At 28.3% G+C, this 27,616-nt stretch overlaps 2 protein-coding genes across 4 annotated transcripts in view; one reads left to right on the top strand and one right to left on the bottom strand.

Moving 5' to 3' along the window:
• LOC111678933 overlaps positions 1-27,616 on the top strand; it is a 70,985-nt gene that overhangs the window by 37,566 nt on the left and 5,803 nt on the right. For all 3 annotated transcript variants that reach the window (XM_046945465.1, XM_046945463.1, XM_046945464.1), the window contains exons 3-6: positions 24,346-24,402; positions 24,464-24,604; positions 24,715-24,905; positions 25,021-25,117. In XM_046945465.1, the coding sequence (XP_046801421.1) occupies positions 24,592-24,604; positions 24,715-24,905; positions 25,021-25,117 (301 nt within the window). In that variant the 5' untranslated portion in view covers positions 24,346-24,402; positions 24,464-24,591. The remainder of the gene's footprint in view (positions 1-24,345; positions 24,403-24,463; positions 24,605-24,714; positions 24,906-25,020; positions 25,118-27,616) is intronic.
• On the bottom strand, positions 8,588-9,466 carry LOC111678964. The gene has a single exon (XM_023440434.2). The coding sequence runs from the start codon at positions 9,464-9,466 to the stop codon at positions 8,588-8,590; it is 879 nt and encodes a 292-aa protein (XP_023296202.2).

Here is a 27,616-nt window from a genome sequence, read left to right as displayed (position 1 = left end):
CCACTCATCTTGGGTATATGTTGGGAATAAAAAGCACTAAATGCACTGTCATAAAATTAAAAAGCACCACTTTAGTGCCTTTTTGAAGAAAGGCACCATGAGCAAAATTTTCCGCGTTTGGCACACCAAAAAGCACCGCAAATAGTGCTAAAAGCACTAAGTTGGCAACACTGCTTAGATAGAAATTTAATTTTTGCGGCGAATTTAATGTTGCATACAAATTTTTATGTGAGAGATGAGCCAGTGAAGTGATATTATGACAAACGTTTTATTACTCTGATAGAAAGTTAAATGAGTTAATCGCGTTATGAATTTGGCGTCATGAAAAGTTATTCATCTCGTTGGAGTTTTTTTTTTATTATTTTATAATGAATTGCTGTGATTATTTCATTCAATTTCACGATGCGCTATGAAATACCACCATGTGCTTTTTATAATAACGGACTATTAACTTTCATTAACTATGAAAAATATCTAATATTTTTAAACTAGCACAAAACACAACATAAGTGATCGAATGCGCTTCTCAACGATTTTGAATATTGTTGGAAGAACCTTAAACCTTTTTCTCTGACCCAGCTCGCCAAATGTTGATGTCCATTCTTAAAACTTGAAAATAAACAAATTTTTCATTTTCATTTCATTTCCGGTATTGTTTCAGTATTGCGACAATATACACAGTTTTCAAATATTTAGAAAAATTGTGTTACGTTTATTTGGTCAAATATTTGATAGACCTTAGCGTACATTAATGATCATATATGTAAATGACAATGTTCTGAATGGGCATATATATCATTTAACATAAAATTTTACATTAATATTTAAGGAGGACAAAATTTCAGAGTATGTAAGACCAAATAAAAATTAAAAAAATCTTATTTAAAAGTGCAAGACTAACAATTTTTTTCTTTAAATAAAATCATTTTACTTTCAAAATAAATAGTTAATTTATGATACATATTATTTGAAATGGACTTAATCATTATTTTTTAAAAAGTAGGTAATTACGTCTTATAGCTCACGTACAAATATTTGAGCGGGTGTATGTATAAGGATTTATTTGTTGTTAGGAAAACTAAATGAAATTTTATTTGATGTATTTTACTATAAAAGTAGGTGAATTTTTTGATTTTCTTCAAATACCAAATAACTTAAACGATTTCCTTGTTAACTCTTGTAATTGATATCGAATGAAACACAACTGTACTTTAAAAGATTTAAATTAATTTAAGGTAAAGCAATCGTTATTAAAAACTAAATGTTTGACACGCTGTGTAAGAGTAGCATAACAGATGTACACTTGCTATAATCCTTCATAAGATCCTCTTTTCTCTAATAATAATCAGCAAAGTTTAATCCCACGTCTCATAATTGTGTCGAACAATCAGAGCACTTATGTTCCTACATAAATGGTAAATGTATGTTTGCATCAACTAATAAATCTAGAACAACTAGAGCAATTTTAAAACAATAGGCTGACCAAAACTGCCAATATTTTCTTTAAGTTTCTAATCTCTTATAGATTAAATGTTTGAAAAAGGCATAAACATGCATATGTTAATGTATATGTATGTGCATACATTTTTATGTAAATTAGAGCATATAAAAATGGAGGAACAAAAAAACTTGAAGATATGATATACTTGACAATCTATTGACAACTTTAGATTCGATTGGTACTCGACTTAAAGTATTGTTTTCACCAAGTGTTAGAACCAAAACAAAAATATCGTGTTAAACAAATTTCAAATCGTTTTAAATATTTACATTTCTGAATGCATTTTCATGAGTTTCTTTATTTTTGGCACGGAAACAAAAGAACGTTGTTTGTTCAAGTTATAGATATATTGTGAAATTTCCTCTTGATTCATAATCACAGTGATTAATGAAAACCCAAATAAATCTATACGATTTAGAATTTAATCTTTATGGAACGTTCGTTCATTGTAACGTTGGTTTTTTGCAAATAGTATTGAGAACATGCAGCATGACGTATGAGAAGCATTTGGCTTTTGTAAATTTTAAATATTCAAAAGATTACGGTGGCAATGTAACCGCAGGAAATGCCACTAAACCACAAGCCAACTACAACGGTGAACGGCCACAGTGAAAAGCAACAACAAAATATCATATCTTTTCATACAATGGAATATATGAAATAAATGTAGTAGATGAAGACTAAGGTGTTTTTTCAACGATTATCAGACGTGGATTAAGCTCTACTTTGTCAAAGGAGATAACATGCTTTTAATGTGTGTATCTAAGCTAGATTGTCTTTTGTCACATCAGGGTTTTTCCGTTTCCTCCTAAAATTAAGTAAATAAATAACACTACCAAAATCAATGTAACATACATACAAATACGTATACGTTTATATTTATGCATAACTAGCTTTACTTGCATCATTTCATAAAAACAATTATAGTTTCAATCGAATTTAAGATCATCCATATGTCTACATATACGAATTATTTAAAATCCTTAAACTGGATTTACTTATTTCGAAAAAACATATCTCTTAAGTACTGATCATTTCTCCATTTTTAAAGCAATATTTATTCAAATTCAATTTAAAGAACTTCGTAAACAATTGTTATTATTACAACTCACGTAAATGCTTGTAATACTTCATAATGATTCTTAAGAATTTCCTAATATCTGTTGTTTTACGGATACAGGGATAAAGATTTACTATTTATGATGTAGGTGCGAGTGACGATCTGATTTATAACACAATGCGTTTTAAGTGCATAATAATAGTAATATACATATATGTATAATATATATAAAACAGATTTATTGCAATGTGTTTTCTTAACACCCTACACTTACCTACATTTTTTTTATTTATAATTTTATTGAAAAAAATATCTCATTGAGCGAAAGCAGTCTGCTTAAACATTTCTAAAACATGATTTATAAATAATCATATTACGAAGGCTCAAAATTCCGTTATAACTGAACAACAAAACTTATTTCTTTAAAATCATTTATTCTAGTATCATTGTTTCCAAACTCATAAAATTATTAAATAAGTGTTTGCAGTTTCTAGGAAAATATCATTCTCATTTTGTTGAAAAATAATTTTCGTGTTTTAAAGTAGAATAAAAAGTGACATTTGATAGATTCGAATTTGTCACAAAGCTTCTCCTTTCCATCATTAATAAGAGAACAATAGTTTATATCATATTTCAGTGTCTATCTACACACAGAAAAAAAGATCGATTGGAAATCGGTTACCATTATAAATATTTAGTTAAATTAACTAAAATTGTATCGCTGTTATTAAAAATCTGTAAAATTAACTAATTTTCTATATTGCTTACTAAAAAACCATAATTATAATCGAATTGCGGTTTTAACAATTTCCATATCAATAATTTGAACTGAATTGTATAGGTTATTAATTTTTTTTTTGTGAATTCAGTCAATGAAGCCGACTTTTATTTAGGATTAAAACGTAGGAAAATCAAATATTAGTCGCTGCAACCGAAAAATAGTAGAAAGTAAAAAATATTGAGCATATATTTAAAATTTAATTACTATTAAAGGAACTAAATTCGATGTTCGTAACCGATTAAGAGTTAATAATAGTTGACGTATACAAAAATAGATAAAATAAAATGAATTTACAATTAAAAAAATCGAATAACGCTTGAGGATTACTTAATGCGAAAAATCAGATTAAAAAGGTAATGTTTAATATATGTTATATCTTATAATCTATTTTGTGTTATTTTTCCATTAGTGTTAATAATTTTGCCGCTGCGAAAAGGCGTAAAAGGTAGTACCTTATAGACATGTTAAACAGGATGAAGAACAAAATCCCTGGCACATAAACATAGCGTTTACCACCAAATTATCAAAACTAAAGAGCAAAAGTAGTATTTTTATTTAAATAAGTTTTGCACGTTTATATAAATTCATATATTTTGTAAATATTTTAAATAAAATTAAATATATTTTAAAATACACAAAATCCACAAATGGGTACTTAATAAATAATATTTCAGTTGAATATACCAATAATTTCAATCCACATTACCGAATAATAAACAAAAATAGTTGTGTACACAATATATTCAGTAATAGTAACGGAATTTTTCAATAATTACAATCGAATTTTGATATAGTTGTGAGAACCGGCTAAATTCGATTGGGAACAAATTCGGTTATCACAACGAATCTGTTTTCTCTGTGTACATAAAAGTTTGGTCACAATTATGAACAGGGAAACCAAAATATTCAAATTCCTGTTTTTATGCTGTGTGAGATATAACCAATTTTGAACCGATAGTAAAAAATTCACAATAACATTTCTGTAAATAAAAGATATACTTCAGTCAAATCTTGTATCTATGTATATTGTTATTTGCTAATGAGTAATGTGTGTTTAAGTGATTTTTGGAAGAGAACCTTGTATGGGACTAGGGATGTCAATCGGGAATGATTTTTTAAAGTCCCGGAATCCCGATATCGGGTTCCCGGGATTTTCGGGATTTCTAATTCTAAAAAAATAAATTTTCAAAAAAATAACATTTTCTATTTCATATTACAATATGAATACATTACATTACTAATACAGAAAGCTTTCCCATAAGTATTTTGTGAAATTTTTGGAAAATAAATTAATTCAAAGTACTAAAAATAATAAAATAGTTTTTTTTTAAATACCGTGCTTTTTAGATACACCACTCATGTGACCAACCGTCTTGAGCTGATCGAATATCGCATACTTTAGAAAATTAGTTATTTAACAATTGCTTAAATATATCGGAGGCGAGGTACAAATTAAGTAAAATGCTTTATTATGGAAACTAAATCATAATTTCTTACTTGTTATTTTTAATATCTATGTCTATTTATTGCCCTTTTTATTTTTGATATTTCAGCTTGTAAATTAGCAGAGTCATCTTATGTCTAAAAAATTACTCAATGAATAATGTAATTCAATTTAAAAATAGGCCGAAATGTTTAAAATTTTATGATCCGCTTATTTTTAATCAAAAACTGTTCAAATTCTCTTATTTAATATTTTATAATGTATAAATTTAGCGGAAAAACACTTAAACTTCGGGATTTTAAAATCCCGAAAATCCCCGGGATTTCATTTTTAAAAATCGGGAATTCCCATGGCATCCTGTATGGGACCGATACAACAATGTTATAAAATACTAATATTTGTGCCAAATTTTGTAAAGATATCACTGTTTGGTAGTTAGTAGGATACGTATATATTATTTTTTATAATTCCAACTGATTTTGATCAATATTTTTTACAGAGCAGAAATTGCAGAATTTATGAAAATCATGCGTTAATAATTCATAATTTTATACTTTTATAATGCTTTAAAAGTGCATTTAGTATTATACAAAGATGCACTTTTTTAAATTGTTTCTTTGCACATAATTAAAGTACGCTTTCTGTGCATTACAAGTGGTGCAAAAACAAAAATTCTATTATTAACCCTTTAGATGTGATGATACTTCAAATCTTCAGGTTTTAAACTTTAGAACGCTTTATTACGATTCATTATAAAAGTTATAAATTAAACTTTAAATGGGGGGAGTTTTATTAAATTCGGAGGTGATGATGAACACTATTGTTTGGTGGGAAATTATTAACCCACATGTTAATATTATAACCATCATAACTCCTAAACGGATTACAAGACATTAAAAATTTTAACTCTGTTTTTAAAGCATTGAATATTTGGGGTATATACGATGCGCTATCAAGTCGCGTTGTCATAAAATACTAAAGTTTTATGATAGTTTAAGAAAATTGTTGTTGTGCTTTAAAGAAAAATGTCTTAAAATTAATAATACCTTCTATGATATGTTTATTGTTTTGTCATAACTAAATAGTGTAAATCAAAGTCAAAAGATAAAAGCTCTTAATTGAGCCGGTAATAGTATTGAACATATGTAATATGTACGTTAACATGACGCAAATTTGTGCAAAGTTCTAAAACTTCAAAATTAAGTAGATTTTATTAATATATTTGTAAAAGTTATTAATTTTCATAAAATTAAAAAATAAAAGGAAGAAAATTTTGTTTGCTTTGTTTTTGCAGAAACCGAACGTATTAAAAATAACAGGCGTCAGAAAATTTTCCGGCTTAGTCATTAACAGCTGTGTATGTTTTTAAACAATTTTTTTTTTAAAACAGATTGTATAATCCGTGTGCATTTTATGCACAAACCGACTTTTATATCACTTTTTGACTTGCTTCTGTCATTTTTACTAAATATATTTGTAACATTAGTAACTGACTCAAATATAAAATAGCACACTAACTTATGAGGGTGCTCACAGGACTCATATTTTTTCGTGTTATTATTTTATGATATATGACTTTATGACGACCGTGTGAATCCCCAAATTATATTTACGAATAATAAAATCAAGTTTTTAATTTTTTAATTGCATTTTTCCTTTTGCTGTTATACATTTATAGTGTATCCAAATTCTGTCAAATTATGTTTATATATCTTATATTTTTCTACAGAATAGTATTCTAAAGTCGGATTTAAAATTGGTTTACCAGCTTTCAAATTTTAAAATAGTAATCAGATAAGCGGTTTAAATGTAACTGAAACTTTCGACGCCATTTGTCAGACAACTTTAAAAGTTTACAGGAACACTTCTAACGATCTATGAAACATATATTATGTTTATATATATTTTCTACAGACTGTTATTCTAAAGTCGGATTTAAAATTGGTTTACCAGCTTTCAAATTTTAAAAGGTAATCAGATAAGCGGTTTAAGTGTAACTGAAACTTTCGACGCCATTTGTCAGACAACTTTAAAACTTTACAGGAGCATTTCTAACGATCTCTGAAACATATATTTTAAATTTGGTCCTATGAGGTGCCGCAGTTCCTACAAACAAACATTGCCTTTTTATTTAGATAGATAGATAGATAGATAGATAGATAGATAGATAGATAGATAGATAGATAGATAGATAGATAGATAGATAGATAGATAGATAGATAGATAGATAGATAGATGTATAGATAAATAGATAAATTGATAGAAAGATAGATAGATAGATAGATAGATAGATAGATAGATAGATAGATCGATAGATAGATAGATAGATAGATAGATAGATAGATAGATAGATAGATAGATAGATAGATAGATAGATAGATAGATAGATAGATGGATAGATAGATAGATAGATAGATAGATAGATAGATAGATAGATAGATAGATAGATAGATAGATAGATAGATAGATAGATAGATGGATAGATAGATAGATAGATAGATAGATAGATAGATAGATAGATAGATAGATAGATAGATAGATAGATAGATAGATAGATAGATAGATAGATAGCTAGATAGATAGATAGATAGATAGATAGATAGATAGATAGATAGATAGATAGATAGATAGATAGATAGATAGATAGATAGATAGATAGATAGATAGATAGATAGATAGATAGATTTCGTTTAGCTACCCCCGGTTCGTTTCGTTATACATATGAGTATGCTAAAATTATCTTAGTAATTATAGATAGATACATCATGTATTTATACAGTTTATAACACAGGGTGACAAAATTAAAAAAAGTCAAAACCAAGGGGCCAAGTTTAAGGTTTTGTAGGATATAGTAGTGAATCTGACTTCTCATATTTTTCATCAAGTCTGGTATTTGAAATTTTGAAACGTTAGAAAAAAATTATAATTCTTGATTCTTTTTAGGTGTTACAACAGTACTAAGACAGTTAACCTTTGAAATATATATTTTCTTCTTCTTTGCATGCTTTGATGAAATCTAATTATTTAGGGTTCATTAACGTTTTAATTCGTTACTTCATTTGATTTTTACTACGCGAAAATCTGTCACAAAATCCTTTCAAATCTGATAAAATTTTATTCTATCAGATTTGATGTAGCGAGGAAAAAGAAAATAATTAAATTTTAATGTTCATAATTAAATTTTTCACATTTAAACGTATAAGATGAAAACATTTACTTTAATAGATGTTCTTATTTCCTTAAGAATTAAATAAAAGAAATGTTTTTAATTTTTATAAAGAAATTTTAAAAATTTTATTTATAATTATGTTTTATGGTTATTCTTAATATCTAATTGTGTTTATACAAATATAAATTGTTTTTATTTAATTTTATTAAACATTGTAATTACTGAATACAGCTCTGATACACTATACTTCATACAAGTCGATTCATTACTTCATCAACATGTTTCCAATATCTGAAAATGCTAAGCACTTGTAATATATGATGATAAAGTATGTGAGAGATACCTATACATATTAGGATGTTAAAATATTCATCCTCTTTTTTTGAGTTTTGTTTTACGTTGAAACCAAACAACTTTTTGCATAATAAATATAGAAATATTTACAAAAGTTTTCAAGTTTCAAGGAGGAGCGAAATCTTAGATAATGGAATGGCTTTCAGCACACCTGTTGCTAGAAAGAGAAAGTTGGTAGCACCATTTAGAAGACAAAATATCAAACATTACTTCCGTAACCAGGCGAAAGTTTGATGATGATGATCTGTCGTCTATTAGGATTGTACAGTTATTTGTATTTACAAATCCGTTGTTATGGTGTGTGTTACGTTAGAAGGCTTAGGTATTTGCTTTTGATATAATACCTCATCTTCTTCACTTTCGTTTTCTAGATGAATGTCGACTTTAAATCGTTTGGCAGCGCTCTCCATTTCTTCCAAATCGGTATAAGCTGGGAAGTCTAAAGGACTGAAGTGTCCAGCAATTGCTTCAGGAATATCAGTGACATTGTGAAGCATGTAAGTGGGAGTGTTTTGTAAATAATTTGCCCATTTTTGATAAGAGTGCGAAGGAGGTGAAGCAGCAGCCACAGCATCGAATGTTACATCCTTTCGTTGGAAAATGGGGGAAGAAGTTTTTGGCATCAAACCTTGTGAGCGGGACATCATATACATTTCCATCTCCAAGTCACTGGGCGTTGGTGTCACGGATACTGGTGCCGACTCAGCATTTAGGCTAGTATCCTGAGTACGTCTAAGGCATGAGGAGGATGGCGTTGAAACGGCACTTCCCGTAGACATCGACTCTGAGTAATAGCCAAATGATCTATTCTCCTGATGTTGTTGCATTTTTGCCCCTTCTCCAAAGTCGTCGCAAATCGACAACATCTCAAAAGCCGTCGGAACATCTTTATGTATCAGGTTAAAATTGCGAGTTTTAGCTTTAGGTGAATTCGATTCTTGATTTGATGCTGGCGTAGAACTGCGACGACTTAGAATACTACGACGAGATGGTGAAGTACAGGCACTTGAAACACCCGAACTGGAACCGTTACTAATATGAGAAGAGTAACTCCTTTTAGACCCACGTTTCTGATTCGATGTAGCGGTATAATATCCATTTAGCGTAGTGTTGAATTTATCACTATCATTGGCTAAAGCGCTAGAACAACAACCCATTTTTCAAAATTTTAAATTCTGTTTTCGGAATTCAATGAACAATGTTTACTTGACGAATGTTGTTTGTTAACTGAGTATGATCTTTCAGTGTGCTCAACTCTTATATTTATACGTTGATTGCCTGCGTGCAGTTTTTCGCGTAAATTCTAGGAAATTTAAAGGTAAAATGTCACCAATTTATACCTGTGTGCAGGTTTAATATTTTAACGCGTTATTGTTTAGACAGGTAAAATCACGAGCTCGCTTTTAACGATGAAAAATACCCATAAATACTTTTGAATCCTTGTAATCCCCTGTTTTAGAAATTTCGATTTCTGTTTCTGCGTTTTACTGGAAAAACTTGAAAATTTATGACTGCAATTTGCAAAAGTTTAACGTGAATTTAGTTTTTGTTCGGGATCAACATGAAGGATTTGGAAACCCGCTGTGGCAATTTATGGCCTAAGAAAATCATTTAGTCTCTCTTCCTTCTCTTCTAGCAACCAACAAAGCTAGCAGGCTTACAAACACATAGTAACAGTATCTGTTTAATTATTTCCCATTTCCTGTCATTTTGATTTTTCTTCCTGATACTTTCGATAATTTCTTTGTAAGTATGTATTGGAGTGCATATACATACATACATACATATGTATATTTTAAATGTATATATGCAGGCATAAATACGTATTATCTACATATATACATTGTATATAGCTAAATACATACATACATACTATGAGTGTATATGACTAATTCATTTATCATTTGAAAATTATGCAAAGTGTATCTAAATTGTGAATTTCTTTCCTTTTAAAAGTATATTTTACATTCTTATTTATACTTTAATTTGTATTTGTTTTTTCATTTTGTCTATTCCTGAAACATTTTCATAATATTTTTATTTTCTTTTAATTACTGTGTAAACAAAAACATTGTAATGTCTTTAAATTACTGTTTTATTTTAGTTTAGTGTACAGTACAGTGTATTGATCGAGATACATGAGAGTATTATGTTCTATTGTGGTATTTGTGGGATTTTAATTTGATCTCTCATTATTATTGATTTTTTATATTTTTCATTGTTATGATTAGCATCATTGAGCTATATTTAGATAATAAAAAACTATGTATATTCACAAAAAACAATATTCAAGAAATCTCATTTTATGAAAAAATGCTTGTAATTTTTAAATAAATTAAGTAACAAACCCTTTTATTATATGAATGTCTTCCGGTTTCCTAGTCCAAAAGTATAAATTAACATTTATATTTATTTAAAAATAAAGTTTTAAATAAATATTATTTGTGATAAATTATTATATGGATTTGAATGAATTAAATATGCAGTGGCCAATTAATGTCAAATTTATTTTCCACTTAAAAACTTAATCTCATTCTGCTTTTAAAAAAGTATGTTTCGTTAACATAAAAGCTTTCATTGTGTATTTATGTGGCAAATATCATTAAATAAATATTACAAGTCAATTATGCTGACATATTACGAAAAATAACTACATACATATGAATGTATTAAAGACCTGCACAAGACAACAATAATGCGACAATTTGTTAAAAAAGTATCGTGTGCGCCATTATAAGCACACGAAATTTATTAGGCCTTTAATATGTACAAATGTAAATATATTAACTAATTAGGGTAGAACTCTTATACGTGCAAACATACTCACGTGTTCAAATGTTCATACATTAAAAGAATGAGTCACTGATATTAAAATATACTTAAAAAACAGGTACAATTAATGGTTTTAATTGCTTTTAGCTACGTTTTGACGCAACAAATACTTTCAAAAATAAGTAATAAAAAAGGATTACATTAAGTCATTTTAAATTGCAAGATTAGTTAAAAATCAATAACAAAACTCTGGAATAGATTTTAAAAATGTTGACTTAATGGGCATTGAAACAAAATAAAAGTTCGATTATTTATCAAATATGTATGTATGTTCATCTACAAAGTATTTAGTATGTAACTAATCATATACAACATGTATAAATAATCATAGAATTTACTGGAATTAGGTATTAGCAGCCGCCTTGTTTTAGCTACCAAAATGTATTCAAATTGAGGTAAATTGCGAGCAATACATCATGAATATTTAAACGTAAAATTTTGAACGTATTTTCTTTTTTGTTGTTAATTTTTGCTTAACATGTAGGAAGATGTTGTAAATCAACTTATTTTGCTAGGAATGGGAAATGAAAACCTTTATTACTAGTAATGACCTTAAGGTATTGTATTACAAAACCCATCTAATTGTAGATTGTCACCTTGAAGGTCATTTGATTATTGGTTCTATTCTTTACCATCTTTGTTAATCGCAGTGACAACAAACAAGATGAGATGAGTATCTTCGGCCCACATTTTCGCTTTCTTGCAACCGTGTGATACGAATGAATGTAAATTAACCAAAGGACTTTCATATCTGTCAGTTTTTGTCTTGAATGACATTTTATGACTTTATTATCATATTTGTATGTTTTCATTTTTAAATATTCAGTTTCACATTGAATAGTGTTCGTGTAGTTTTAACAATTGTTTTCATTATAATTTGATTTATGACATTGTTTTTCTAGAAATGAGCTGATTTTTTCGAACGTGTTTAATCTGTTAGAACAGAAATTGGCTTGATCTTGCATTTGGTTTCAAATCCCATTTGATTCATCGAAAAAGTGAAACAAATGTCTGAAAACTTATATAGGACGTAGCGCAGCGGCGCTTTATATAAACGCCATTGAATAGAATTCCAACAAGGTCATAAAGAAGTTTATTTATTTAAAAACAACGACTGTGTAACGAATGGCATATTTGTCCAAACGCATGCGCTTCATCAAATTATCACGCAGCTGTCATACAAACACTTGAATTTTTTGCGAATTATAACAAGTGTTTTCCATCTATAATTCAGTTGTCAATCATATGTATGTGTTTATGTAAGCACATTAAAATAATTATGGATGTACATAACATTGACATATTTGAAAATTGTTATTATAAATTGAAAGTTGTTATTAAAAATCTAGACTCTATATTATTAACTATATTTAACAAGATTTCAGCGAAAAGTACATATTTTTTGTTAGATATTTTTTAATTAAGTAGTAAAGATTCAAAATACACATACCTGTTAACGAAGAATAAATTTTTGTTTAGATAGACATGCATTATTTAGTGTTTTTATTTTGCCAATTTATCCAAATGGTAATTTAGATTTTAATGTAACCTATAAAAAATATGAATAATATAATAATTTCCCAGATATACGAAATTTTGTATTTAATTCATATGGGAGATGAAAGTCCGCCCATTTTTTTCTAAATTCTAGCTCATATATTTAATTCATATGGGAGGTTCAAATGTTGACATTAATGTCAAAGGATTTTTGCTCTAATAGTTTTCCAAACATACGATTTTTTCTATTTATTTCACATGGAAGGTTACAATCACCCCTAATGAATTCCGCCCATTTTCCCCAAAATATAGAAATAAATGTTAAATTTCTTCGTGCAAAGTTTGAAGATTTTATGTGTATTAGTTTTCAAAATCACGCCCACTATAGCCATTCCATTGATTAGCAATAAATAAGCCTTAAATATTTACAAAGTGTAACACAAAATAATATTCAATCAGAAATTTTCCGTTTTATAACGGTTCCCCAACAATAGTTGGTTTATGTCAGATATTATTGTTAAAGTTGAATTCTCAAAGGAACTGTATATGGGGGTAGGGTCAAATATAAACCAATCGTCATAAAATCTAGAGATATTTCGGTTAATCTAGATCAGCCAAGCGCAGAAAGAGAAACTGTTATTGTAGTGGTAAGAAAATACAAAAAAAAAAAAACATTTAGAAAAAAGATTTCCTAGTTACGCTTGCTATGATCAAATTTTATAAGAAGAAAAATTGTAAATTTTACAGATAAAGCATATTCAAAGAAGAGAAAAATGTTTATTTCTAAACAAAGATTAAAGCTTTTAATGTAAAATGTTTAAAAAAAGTATTAAAAATATTTTTTATGTATTTTTAATATTATGCATTTCTGAAAAGTTTTTGGAGTGTACCAGTTTTTTGCAAGTTATTCTCTTGTTTGAAAATATTGTTGTTTTTACAAATTTTTGCAATTTCTACGCTCTTGCTATGAGTTTTATTTATGGTTGTGTACGTGTGAATTGCCGAAAATCTTCGTAATTAGAACAATATGAACGCTGATCTAGAGACATTTCGGTTAATATACAACTAGTTTTTGTCGAAATTAATTGCTGAACTGGTGGTAGGGTCAATTGCGAGCTAATTGATATAAAATTTTTAGGTATTAAAATTGGTTAATATAAAACAGATTTAAAGCCAATTATTACAATTCTGTAATTTTTAAGACACGAATATTAAAGTAATTTTTAAAGGGGTCTATATGGAAGGTAGGGTTAATTATGGACCAATACTGATAAACGCTGGTAGAGAGAATTTATTCCGTACAAATTTTGTTAATTTGGACTATCATTGCTGAAGTGAAATTTATAAGCCCGTAATGGACGTTAAAATCATTTTCTATTGGGTCTTATATAGGATGTGCAAAATACCTTCCCCACTATAGTCGTGTAGTGTATAAATAAAATTTAATTGTATTTACCAAATAGTTAAACAAATTTTCTAATAGAAGCAACAAATTTAAAAAAAAAAACTTGTTTGAAATTATTGAAATCTCAATTTATTCATAATTTTTAAATTTTGAAAATAGAAATTCATTTAAATTTAATTTTTTTATGTAATTTCAATGAACTGTACAAAATTTTTGGTTTGGAACCCGATTTAAAATAATGGTACTATTCCAAAAATATCATAAAAAATTATCTTGAAAATTGCGATCTATATAAGAAGATGATCTGTGATGATCAGTTCTAAGCAAAAATAAGTTTTTATTGGTTTAGCCCAAGCATTTTCTTTAAACTAAATAAAATATCAAAAATCTATTTATTTTAATTAAATGTTATTATCTTAGCTTATTCAAATTCAGATCTTTATTTTAATTAGTGAGTTAGCTTTGAAGATAATAACGATTAAAATTGTTTGATTTTAGTTGGTAATTTGGTATTTTTTTAATAATTATATTGCAATTATTCCTTTATGAGTTCTTCAATTTTAAATAATTCCAAGCAATTTCCCAGCCAATTTGTGGTAATTAACATTAATTTAAGGAATTTCCTTTCATCAACACACAAATAAGATTTAGCAATCCTTTATTGGGTTTCAACTGCAGATATACTAGTTAAAAATTTCCCAGTGCATTCCTCTTTAATATACACTTTTTCCATATTTTAATAAATTATCCATATGCAGTTGCTCTTGTTTACCTTAAAGGAAGAATAAAAAATCACTTTTATTTTTATGTTTTCTTAAATAATCAGGTAATTTTTTTTAAATTTTAGAGTTTTTTTTATTTTCTCCTGTTTAAATGACTCATAACCTTTAATACTGATAAGGATCGCATTAAACTATAAGGTATGAACAATTAAACAAATTTAAAGATGACTATTTGTTTTATGATAAAAAGTCATAAAATTTCTTTTAGAACTACTGTGCTGGTTTGACTTTAAAATGCAAAATCTGAGAATCGTGTAAAAAATATTTAAGAAATAAAGTGAATGTTAATAACTGTTAATAATAAAATCCCATATTTATAATTATATACACATTCCTAAATATTGATTTTTCGAATAATGAATAACTGTTTTTCCCTTATTATTATTATTATTATTATTATTAAGAATTATTTAGCATGTCATAGTTTAATATTAATTTCAATTTAAGTTTTTATTTCACTATCATTTAATGGAAAAAGTCATGAGGATATTCAAATCGTATAATATATAATAATAAATATATATGAGGTTCTTCTTTTTACTTCATAAATACTAAATTTATTTACATAAAACTCTATATATTAATAGGTCTAACCTCAGAAAAATAGAAATAAATAATAGTAAGCTACAAGTTAGACCTGGTCACACTAGGAAACTTTGGTTGAGAAACTTTTTCTTAATTCTCTTCTGAAGTTTCCTTAATGTCTACACATAGAAACTTTGGTTTAAGAAACTACGTATTAATTGCATTGATTTGCTGTTGTACGAATGAGAAGAATAACTGCCGGTCCACACTAGATAACTTTTTTTTGGGAAACTTTTGATTTTGCGTGAGGAAGAAAGAGAGTGAATATCATTCACCTCTTTCGCGGTACGAAGTTTCTCGTATTCGGAACAGAGATACAAGCCGATGCAAAATGATCGGCTGCGTTTAAATTGTCGGCTCAATTTAAACTTTTCTTCAGAAATTGACCTTATAAGCGTTTATTATATTGATAAATCTCTGAATAATAGTCTGTTATGTAGAAACCTATCTCTATATAAGCTTTTTCTACAGAAAAATGAACATTTATAGTAGTTTTCACAATTTTAATATTACCACAATATTGTGTGGCAACACTTTTCAATTTGCAATAATAATTTAAAATTGTGGCAACTAGGTGGTGAATTTATTTTCCGAAATACATGTGTGATTCCAGTCTTTATTAGCGGCTACGTTTAAGCCAGCTTAGCTTTTGAGCCGAAATAAGACGGCTTGAAAAATATTACCGGCGGCTAGCCGCCGCCGATTTGAGACGTTTTGGCTTGTATCTCTGATTCGGAAACTTGTTTTGTTTCGTTAGACCTGGTCCATACTAGAAAATTCTTGTTAATAAATTGCCGTAAAGTTTTTTTGTCTCTTAACACCTGGTGCACTAGAATTCAATGTACCTTGTAAACAAATTTAAATTAAACAGTTTTCATGAAATATACTGCACATGGGAAAAGTAATTGCTCCAGAAACTGAATTTAAGTATTAATTAAAATGCAGAGAAATACAATAACTATTTAATCATTACGGATAGAAAAATATTCTATTTACTGTCCGAAGAACCCCGGGTAACGCCGGGGTTCTTTCACTCTTTCAATAAACCAAGTCCCTGGGTTTAAGTGGCGAATGATTTGATTTTATGAACATTTAATACGGAAATTATTACAAAGTGAGTGGTATTTTCCGTTATTAATCACTTTGAAAATATGTTGGGGAATTTATTTCGCCGGCTAAGGATAAACAGATAGGATATGTAATCATGTTTGGGTGATCAAAGATTCCCACTCATTAGCTGACTTTTTCTGGTTTAACAATTTAGTCGGTTTTGGTGTTAAACCAGTGATCACAAATCTTTTATGAAATGTGGAAATAGCTGTGCGAACCGCAGAGGTAAAATTTGAATATTTTGGTGGTTTTTCTGTCAAAAAGAATAAACAATTTGTCCAGTGGATAAGTAAATAATTTGATGGTTTACCTTTGCTAAATTAAGTTGTTCTCGGAAAGCACAATTGTAAATACATATGACATAAATATGAGTTTTATGAACATAAAATGTATTTAAATAATAAAAAAATGAAAATTTTAATTTGTGAGACATTTACAAAAGGTAAAAAGCCATCAGTTGTTCATTGTGTCTTTTTGTTTTGAATATTTTTTGTTTTTGTATATTTCTTAATTCATTTTAAATGAAAACAAACAAAAAGGAACTAATACAATGACAATAAAATTGTATATTCCGCGAATTTAAATAGATGCAATTAGAAGTATCCCTAATTTTAGTTTTTAACATCTGTTTAGTCACAATTAAGAAGAATTTAGCCATTCGAGTAAAATGTAATAATAAAAAATTGTATGCAAAAAAAGGAAATATTTAAAATATGTTTTTTGTTTCACATCGGAAAAAATGTGTCTTATATATTCCATTCCGATGTCAATAATACAAACAATGAGCTCTTACAGGTAAACAAACGCGTTTGTTAAATCTTGCAAGTATATAATTTTTTTTATAATGTGGTATCAAGGATCTATTCATCAAGAGAAATGGAAACATTTCGCCTACCAATCCTTTGCAATAAAACAATAAATCATGTTTTTCAATAACAAGCGCGAAGTGGGCTTGCTTAAGTATAAAAATAAGCTAAACAATATGTTAAAGGCAAGCACTTTTTCAACGCTCTTGCTTGCACTGGTGCACACGTTATGGTGTGACTTGTGCTATAGTGTGAGTAAATATATTTTTACCTGTCGATCAAATTCGAGTTCGAAAATATTTGCATTTATGCGAAACTATGAATTTCACACATATTCGAAACTCTGCTAAAGTAAATATTGAAACTGGTCACCTTTGAAGCAATTCAAATTAAAAACTCTAGAAATGTGACAAGAGTTTGATGACTACCGTGCTACGTACTCTCACTGTTGTGAATGTTGTTTACCCACAAAAACTCTCTTATTCTATTTCTCTGGCTTGTTGCACTTGTTTGATCTCACACATGTGTGTGAAATCTTCATGAAACGGAAAAGCCATTCGGGATTTCCGGTTAGTGAGATTGGAAAAAGCACTGGGAAATGCCATCACTAAGACATTCCATATGGTGTTACGCATTTACTTAGAGTTAATTTTAGCACTTTGCATTGCTAAAAAGGCCTATTGTCTCGCCTGTTTATAATCAATTGCAGTAAGAGATCACTTAGGAAAGATCATTCATTTACGTTTTGTCACTGGCTAAGATCAGCAGAAACACATACATATATATGGCAAAATGCTACAGGTTCATTTAGGATATAAATTAAAATGCAATTATTTGTACTTAGTTGTCAGAAGTAAGCAAATGTAGAATTCAAAGTCCCTCTTGTGCATATTTATTTAGAACTTGTCGAAGCAACATATGGGTTAATCCCAGATGTGTCGACATTAACAAGTCATGCCTCCCATTGTGTGTCACATGTAATTTCCCATGTTACAGGTATCACTGTAGCTTTATCATCATCAACCTTGATGATCTCCTTTGAAATGAACATGTGAGAAATATATATACATATTTTGTTTTCAAATTACCGTATTAATTACAATTACATGCATTACCAAAATATATTCCATTGTTTTAAAACTTCATTATTTTATGAACTAAATTAATAAATTGGTGATATGGTTTTGACTGCAGAACAATTTGTATTTATTGGCCAAGATTTCGGTTTTACTATTGATATGAAGAAAAGTGTTAACAATAATTCTCAGAAAAAACGTTTAAAAAGATATCTGTAATCAAAATTCAAATGAAATATAAATTGAATCATTTACGTAAAGGGAAATCCTATGGGGTTACCCAAAAGAAAGCAGGACGAGAAGCCTGGTTAGGAAAACTTTTTCTATGTTATTGCCTTGCTTTTCCCAATATCAATATTAATATATTTTGGAAGGACTGTTTACTTAATTTTACATTCCGACACTGGTTCCCTTTATACGATTTAACTAAAATTTAAAACCAGTTTGTTCAAGATATTAATGAACAAAACTTAACCCATCAGAGGTAAATTTATTTTTGGGCACCTCTAATGCAATTCATTAAAGTAACAATGTTTTTAAAAATATTTTAGTACAGACGCGTAAGGATCTATAAATTACTTGTAAAGTTCTCCCCTTTTCAATAGCACTTAATGTATATTATTACACAGTTACCAATCAAAAGGAATGTGATAGCCTTGAGCTGAGATTAAATAAAAAATCGTGTTCGCCTTAAGATACATTTATTATTCCTTAAAATAAATAAAATAGTAATTTTGTAGAAATTTGAAAAGAAGGAGAATTTCTTGGAGATAAAATCGTATCTGTGTTTATACATACATACAAACATTAATATGTTTCTGTATGTGTTATTAACATGTTTATGTGAAAAAACGAGGTCAATAAAACTAATTTTCTCGGTCCCTTGTTTTATATGGGTTTGTTTGATATCACTTCTGTCTTCGTTTTAAAAGAAGACAAAAATCACAAATGCATACCAACCATATAACAATATAAAAGTACATTATTATTAGGGAAGCTAAATTTACTTTGTAAATACATGTGTAATTCAAATAACTATTACGTTCTATAATATGTAAACCTTATCACACTAACCTAATTCACCCGTTGTGTGTAGCCCGTTGTAGAGTAGCAGACCAGAGTCTCCGTTGGGAAACGAACTCACAATGTCCAGAAACCTAAAACTCATTTACAATAATTATTCAAATTTAAAATTATTTGAAATACCTTAATATTGTATTATTTTACTAATATTATTGCACACATACATACATACATACATACATACATACATACATACATACATACATACATACATACATACATACATACATACATACATACATACATTACGATGGATCCAAAAAAATCTCATCATCATATTGTCCTTCGCTGCTGTGTCAAACTTTTATGTTATCGCATACAAGTTTAGCACAGTCGGTCTAATGTATAAAACAAAGTGTGGAAAAAAAGGCGTAAATAAGCTTTGATGTGGATGTTATAAAAATACTTTTAGTCTATTATTGGAATTAATGTACGTTATTTAAGGGTCCATCACCATAATCATTAACAGAAGGATGTAGATTACTTGAATTGTTTTCTAGAAAGTGTTCATTATAATTTATCGCTGGAATATCATATTTTCAACATACAATCAAATTCTTTATGGAAAATCAACATAATTTTTGTGAATAGTTCAAATTTAAAGAAATTTTGATTTTAACATATTGTAACAGAAATTGTTTATTAAAATTATTTGTATAATTTCTATTATAAACAAGTAGGAAAGTATAGTCGGGCATAGCCGTCCATATGATACCTATCATTACTAATGTTTGTAGAGCAATGTACGTCTAATTCAAAGTAAATTTAAGTAAGTAAAGTAAGTTTTGACCTTCAAGTCGTCAATGAGGCCCAAATATTACTAAAAAAGGCATTGTCGTTTAAAAGTCTTAAAAACAAGTAAGAAATTATAGTCGGGCGAGGCCGACCATATAATTCATAATACATTTAAGTTGAATTGTACCTTGCCTCTGATATACATAAGCCATTTATTGTTGAACAAATTGTGGACATTTAAGTCAAATTTTGAAGGGGGCTTTTTATAGGGGCTTTTAGTTTTATTCAGTCAGTTTTATTCCTATGATAAAAGGTCTTTGAAAATGTATTCAGTTTGCAATTTTTTATTATCTTTATTCAATAAATAAGTTTACAATAAAACTGGTAAGAGTGTTATATTCAGCTGTGCCGAATCTTATATACCCACCATCAAATCGTATGCCGTAAAAAGAATGCTCCTCTATAAACATCAGGGTGATAAGGCAATTATTTACGTGATCATCGAATAAAAACAATAATAACAAAATTTTGTTATTATTTTGTTTTTAAAAACTAATATTAATATTAGTTTTTAAAAACAAAATATTTTTGAAGGTGAACACATATTTTTTGTTTTGTAGGCTATGTTCAGTTGTAGGCCAATCCTCATAAAAACTTTTTGTGGCGAGTACAACGAAGTACTTATGGAGGCTTTATATATGAGGGGTAAGTTCAATTGTGGGCGAATTCTTAAAATAATTATAAAGATATTTTAGCTTGTATGAAACTTATTTTTTTGTCAAATTTCATCGCTGTATTCATATTTTAAGGGGTAGGGAAGAATACCAACTTTCCGCATTAAATTCGGTAGGAAGATTACGTTTCTAAAAGAGTTTATTATGTGGGCTATGCGAAATTGTGAACCGATATTGCCCATTTATAATACCAAACAAACCTTACCTATAAGGAATACTTATGGAAAATTGCGCTTTCAATAGCCAGACGGACGGACATGATTAGATCTCCTTAAAATTTAATAAGGACCCAGAATATATATACTTTTGTGGGTCTACGACCATATTTCGATGTGTTACAAACGGAGTGACAAAATCAATTGATGGTGGGTATAAAAAAATATGTTTACTATTAACAAAATAATGTTTTTACAATTTATATGCGAGACATTCCTAAAATATTTAAACATTGATCAGTGTTAATGAAGTCATCCCTTAGATTAAAAAATTACGCTCAAAAATGTACATTTTGATTTCCTTTAAATATATGGAAATTTATTTACCTAATCACTTTCGAGTGTTTTTGTTATTTGTTTCGATAGTTTTTATATATTATTAAAAATCAATAATCAAAAACATTTTCAAAATATGCTGAGGGACACATTGTACTTCGAAACTATCGTGGATGTTTTGTACAGCCCAGTTGTTCACCATAATAGTCCGTTTACGCATGAAAATAACTGGATTAATCGGTGAGTAGTTGAAGATATCATCTAGGTAGTGCAAAGAATCTGCATAGATTCAGCATGATATTTCCAAGAGTGAATTGATGATATCTAGACCACAATTACCAGAGTCATGCCCTATTATTGAAGTTGAGAAAAGGTTTTTTGAGCGATTAAAACTCCTTAATTTCATAATTTTTCTAAATAATTTTCCTGGAGTATTTTGTAATTTAAGCGCATTACAAAACATTTTTTTCTGGTCCCCTGCTACCCCAACTAATTATTTTTGTTCGAAAAATAACTGATATCAACTATGTTTCGAACCAAAAACGTTAGGTAGATGCTTAAGATAAACGGACTGATTCTAGATAATTATATATCTACAAATCCCATTCAAAAAATTAAATAGTATTATTGATAACGACCACTCATTACCAGGTAATGTATTAAGTAACTATATTATCCAGATTACTCATTACCAAAATTCTAAGATTTTTTGCTGGGTATAAACATTAGTTGATATTATCTGATTTTGGCTTGCAAGAAACTAACTTCTGTGTATAGAACTTCATAGCTATACTCGTATTTTTAAGCCAGTAATGTGCATTTAAGTCAATTTCTGAAGGGGGCCTTATATGGAGGTTGGGTCAATTGTGGACCGATTCTCTTAAAATTCGGTAGATAGATCTTTGCTCGTAACAAACATACTTATATCAAATTTAAGCTCTATACTCGTATTTTTAGCCAGGGTATACAACTAATATTATTTCGAGTTACAAAGATCAGCTTTTTCGCTCATTCTTTGTAAATAAAATAATATGATTAAGTATGAACATTGGTTTCAAAAAATGTCGACATAAATTGACGAAAATTGGCGTAACATCATTTGTTAAAATTCCCCCTCATTTTTTAGCGCAAAACATGAAAAATTTTAAAAACTTTAAAGAAGACTCTTTCCGTCATTTGGTTTCAGAACAAAGGTTTTAAGAAATAGTATCATAGAATGAACCAAGCTTTGGTTTTCTTTGTACAAACGAGGCCATCCTAATGTACATATAGTAGGAGTAATTACTTTTGACCTTGTTAACAGTGATTGGAATAAAGTTCAATGATAAAAGTAATCGATTATTGCTGTCATATTTTCTTCATTATTTTTATTTAGTACTGTGCGTTAGTTGGTTAGTTGGTTAGTGCTTATTTTCAATGAAAGTTTTTCAAAGAATGTTAGTAAGTAATAGTATCTTGTAAATACAAATTTATTTATTTATGAAATCCAGAAGCGTTTACCAATATTGATTGGTATATACATACATTCATACATATTTACATACATACATTCATACATATTTACATACATAAAATAAGAAAATTCCATTTCTAAAAATTTGCCTTAAGGACTTAACGCTGACCATAAATCAACCAACAAATCATAAAGAAATAATTGAATATACAACAAAAGGAAAAATATGAAAAACAAACAAAAACAACTGAAAAGTATGAATCCCATCGGACTAAAATAACATAATGCAATCAACGTATCGTCCTTCCATCCAACCTACGAACCAACTTTTTAATTTGAAGCAAAAAGTACATATCTACTTATTCTTTAAACGCATTGTTATGTTATTGGTAACCCACGGTAATAAAACTCATACAATTCGCGAATTCTCCGAAAAATTAGTCAATGTGATAAAGTTTTTACAATAAAGTAAATACAATACGAAATGAAACGGAAAGGTACGTCACAAAACAAAACCTCTTGTTAAAATGCACTTCAAGTAACTTGAAGTATGTAATATCAGGTGAAAAACAATGAAAAAAGAACAGCATGGTCACAAAAGATAAAAATAGTTATAGAATATATGTACATAAATACGTATATATATATAAAACAAAGGGACCAAAAAATAATATTATTTTTTTAATTTTTTTTTACGTTTTAAATCAAAACAACAAACTGTTTAAAGTTATTCATAAATAAAGCAGCGTTTTCCAAATTAGATAAAAAACGGGGTGGACATTCAATTTCATGTCGAGTTGATGGCAGGGTATTTACAGAAGCAAGTACATTTTCCTAATGAAATGGTCCTCCTCACAAGTGGTATTAGGTAGGTAAGTGTCTGTTGCCTGTTTCTATCATTATTTGTTTTACTTCTTCCTATTGACACGTTGCATTTTGAATTCATGACTTTGGATAAAAATTATTACAACTCTTGGAGGCATAAAATACAACAGCACTTCTAAAATTAATAATTGATCCTGGTATCACATAGAATGAGAATAGGGAATGTCATAATTATTTTTGTTAGAAATTTGCAGTTTTCAAATTTTTTGGTTTTAGAAAACGAGATAATACAAAAAAATAATGAGGATCATTTATTCTGTGTACACGAATTATTTCAAATTGTTTCAATCAATATTAGTTAGATATTAAGATTAAAATTATAAATTTTAATACCGTTTACTTAAATGCAAATATAAGCAGGATATCGGTATTGAAATTAGTACAATAAGACATTGATACCATTATGAAACGAAATCGTATCGGTAGGATATCGGTGTACAGGTATTTATACCGATAAACTTTTTTCGATATCAATACTGCTATTTAATTTGCACGAATTTGTTCATATTTCAGGGTTTTCCAGTTTTATCAAAAATAAATTTGTATAATTATCTACTTGCAGTTATCAAACTGGAGAAGATATTACCAGGACTGGAACCATCACCAGGAGTTTCTGAAGGTAATTTTAGAGTTTGATCGTGCTGCATTTTATATATTGAAATGAATTGGTTTTATTTTAGAATGGGGTTCTGGTTGGAAAGGCACAAATTTTATAATCGAAATCGAAGAAGCCGCAACGGATTCTCCAATAAGTGCAGATTACATCAGCAGCCGAGAAGACATTTCCATCGCCAAAAATACAACAAATATGATAACACAAGGTAAAATGCAGACATACATACATACATACATACATACATACATACATACATACATACATACATACATACATACATACATACAATTCTTTTTTACGCTGTTTATTTTTAAGGTCCAAAAATTATAGTACGAACAGAAGAAATTTTAATAGTTGGCTTAGTGTTAACGCTATGGGTTGGAGCAATTGTTTTATTCTTTAACCGTTGGGGTAAAATACGCATGTTAGAACCGTATCAGCCGAAATTTCAACAACAACATCGAGCTTCTTGCCCTTTATCCGATATAGATCCCATACCTCATCAGGTAAATCATTAACAATCGAACAAATCAGATGAATTATTTAACTATGTTTTATTTATCAAATTGAATTCTAATGCATTTAATTTTTGCACTTTGTTATTTTCGTTTATCATTTTAGCGTTCATCTGTTTCACGAATGTCAATGGGTTTTGTTAACAATGTAAATATGCCATCATATCAATTTTCTGCCTATAATCCAACGATATACTCAAAAGGTAAATTTTTACACTTTTTCGACTATTTTACACTTAAGGTTTTCGTACTCATCATTATCTACAAACAAAAGAATGTTCCATTATGAAGCAACTCATTTTTCACAAACAACAAATATTTACACAATCGATTCCCTTACCACAATACAGATTTTGTTTACAATTTAGTTTGTTTCAGTGTATGTATGCCTTTAATATTATTACACAAAATGTAAAATTTCACTTTAAAGGCATTAGAAAACTTATTTTTGTAATACTTTCACCTTTCAGAAAAATGTTGTAATTTTAAACCATTCCGTCCCATCATCAAATGAGTTTCGGAAAGTGGTCTTATAATACATTCATATGTATATGAATAGATTATTTTTTTATGTGTTAATCATTTATTCAAAATTAATTAAATAAAAATAGTAGGGTAGAAGGGAGTCATTCCTCGGGCCAAACCCGAATTTTTAATTACAATGACATTTTGAAATATTAATATTTTTAACTCCAATACAGATAATGTCGCATTTTTCTTTCAAATAGAAGTTAAAAATACATAATTAATTTTTATAACATCAACAATCTCTGACCCATAGTGCAATGTCCGTCTATCGAAAAATTTTTCGATATAATCTACAAAGTAAGGAAAATATTTCTACTAAATTTAGTTTTTCAGTATTTTAAAAATTCCAAAGATTATTGCAAAATTGTTAAAGATAAAGTCTGATTTTAATAAAATTTGCTGGGAATATTACTTAAGATATGTGGATTGTAACCACAAAAAAAACTGAAAATAAGTTTCAATTATCAAAATAATTGTATTAAACAAGTTTTGCACCTATAAACAAAATTATGATATCAATTACCAAATTTGTAAAAAAAATTAAAAATATATATAATATTTCCAAATAACGAATTAATCAGAACAATAATTGAGACAAGATTTAACATTGATTAATTAATTAATTGAATAAATTTAACATTTAATAAATTTAAAATTGATATTTTATTAATTTATTAATCAAATGAATTAAACTGTTTGGTATAGAATTTTTTTAAAATCAATTAAGAAGGTGATTTAAACAATCAAATTATTAAAAGAGATAATTAAGACAAATGAAAATTTGTTTAAATAAAAATTAAGGAAAGAGAACAACATGTTAATTAAAAATAATAATTTTTTCTGTACACGTATTTGAATTTTTAACATCTAGATGATTTGAAACATATGCTGATGTATTTTTGTTTTCTAACCACTTAATTTCCTGCTATTTCCTTAACATAATTTTATTTGTTAGATAAAACTTCAATTTGAAAGATAAAATTAAACTCTTTTAAAAAACTGAACTTAAGAATCAATAATTCAGTCCCATGCTAATAATTGCAAAACCCTGGAATAATTGTTGCATGTAATTTATTTCGCTGTGAAATTGTATTAAATCAATGAATTTGGCTTAAACTTTATTCAAGCTAAAGTTATCATTAAATTCACATCTAACGGATTTAGGCTTTTTAGATTGTAGTGAATTTCATTTTTATCGATGGGTCAGATATGAGCATTTCCACCGAAAAGTATATATTTTGTCACATCACGTCAAGCTCATTAATTGGTAATATCTTAGAGCCATACTTTTTGATTGGTGCCCCCTTTACACAGAAAAACTGAAAATAAGTTTCAATTATCAAACTAATTGTATCAAGCTAGTTTTGCACTATAAACAAAATGATGACATTAATTACCAAATTTTTAAATAATAAAAAAATATTTTAAAAATAAAGATAATTAAGAAAAATAAAAATAAAAAAAAAAAATAATGAAAGAGAACAACACGTTAATTGAAAATAATCTACCGATAATTTTTGTTGTGTATCATATGCATAGAGCTATTACAGCTCTACATAAAAATACAAGTATGAATGCATAGTCGGGCGTAGCCGACCATATGTTATCCTACACCAGTCAGTACGTTAAAAATGGGGATTATTTAAAAAAATAAAGTATTTGATTTATTTTTTAACTTTATTTCGGAATATTTTTATTTTTTTTTTTGGCAAAAAAAGAGATTTATAGCAAGCGGGTTCAAAGGGGAAGTAGGGGAAAACTGGTCTATCCTTATAAATGTTGGTAGGGGAAGTTAAATCTACTTCAAAGTTATTTATGTAGAATTTAAAAGTGTTATTGGTGTTTTTAGTTATTTTCTGAAGGGGAGATTGTATGGGGGCTAGGGTCAAATGGAGCCCGATCATTACAAAAATCGGTAGTGTCATTTAAAGTTCTATAAAACTAAGTTTTGTTGTCTTTTGTTGACATAATAGATTATTTAAATTAATTATAAGCCCGAAGGCCCTATTTGGGGGGTACGGTTGTATGGGGGCTAACCGATATAATGGACCGATTTTAACCATTTTCAATAGGCTTCATCTTTGGGCGTGTGTCCTTGAAGCGTGTGTGCTAAATTTCATCCAATTATCTTAAAAATTGCGGCCTGTACCTTGCGCACAAGGTTTACATGGACA

Source organism: Lucilia cuprina, chromosome 3, assembly GCF_022045245.1.
Source record: "Lucilia cuprina isolate Lc7/37 chromosome 3, ASM2204524v1, whole genome shotgun sequence".
NCBI lineage: Eukaryota > Metazoa > Arthropoda > Insecta > Diptera > Calliphoridae > Lucilia > Lucilia cuprina.
Note: the sequence above shows the minus strand (reverse complement) of the source record. Positions and strands in the feature narration are given on the sequence as shown.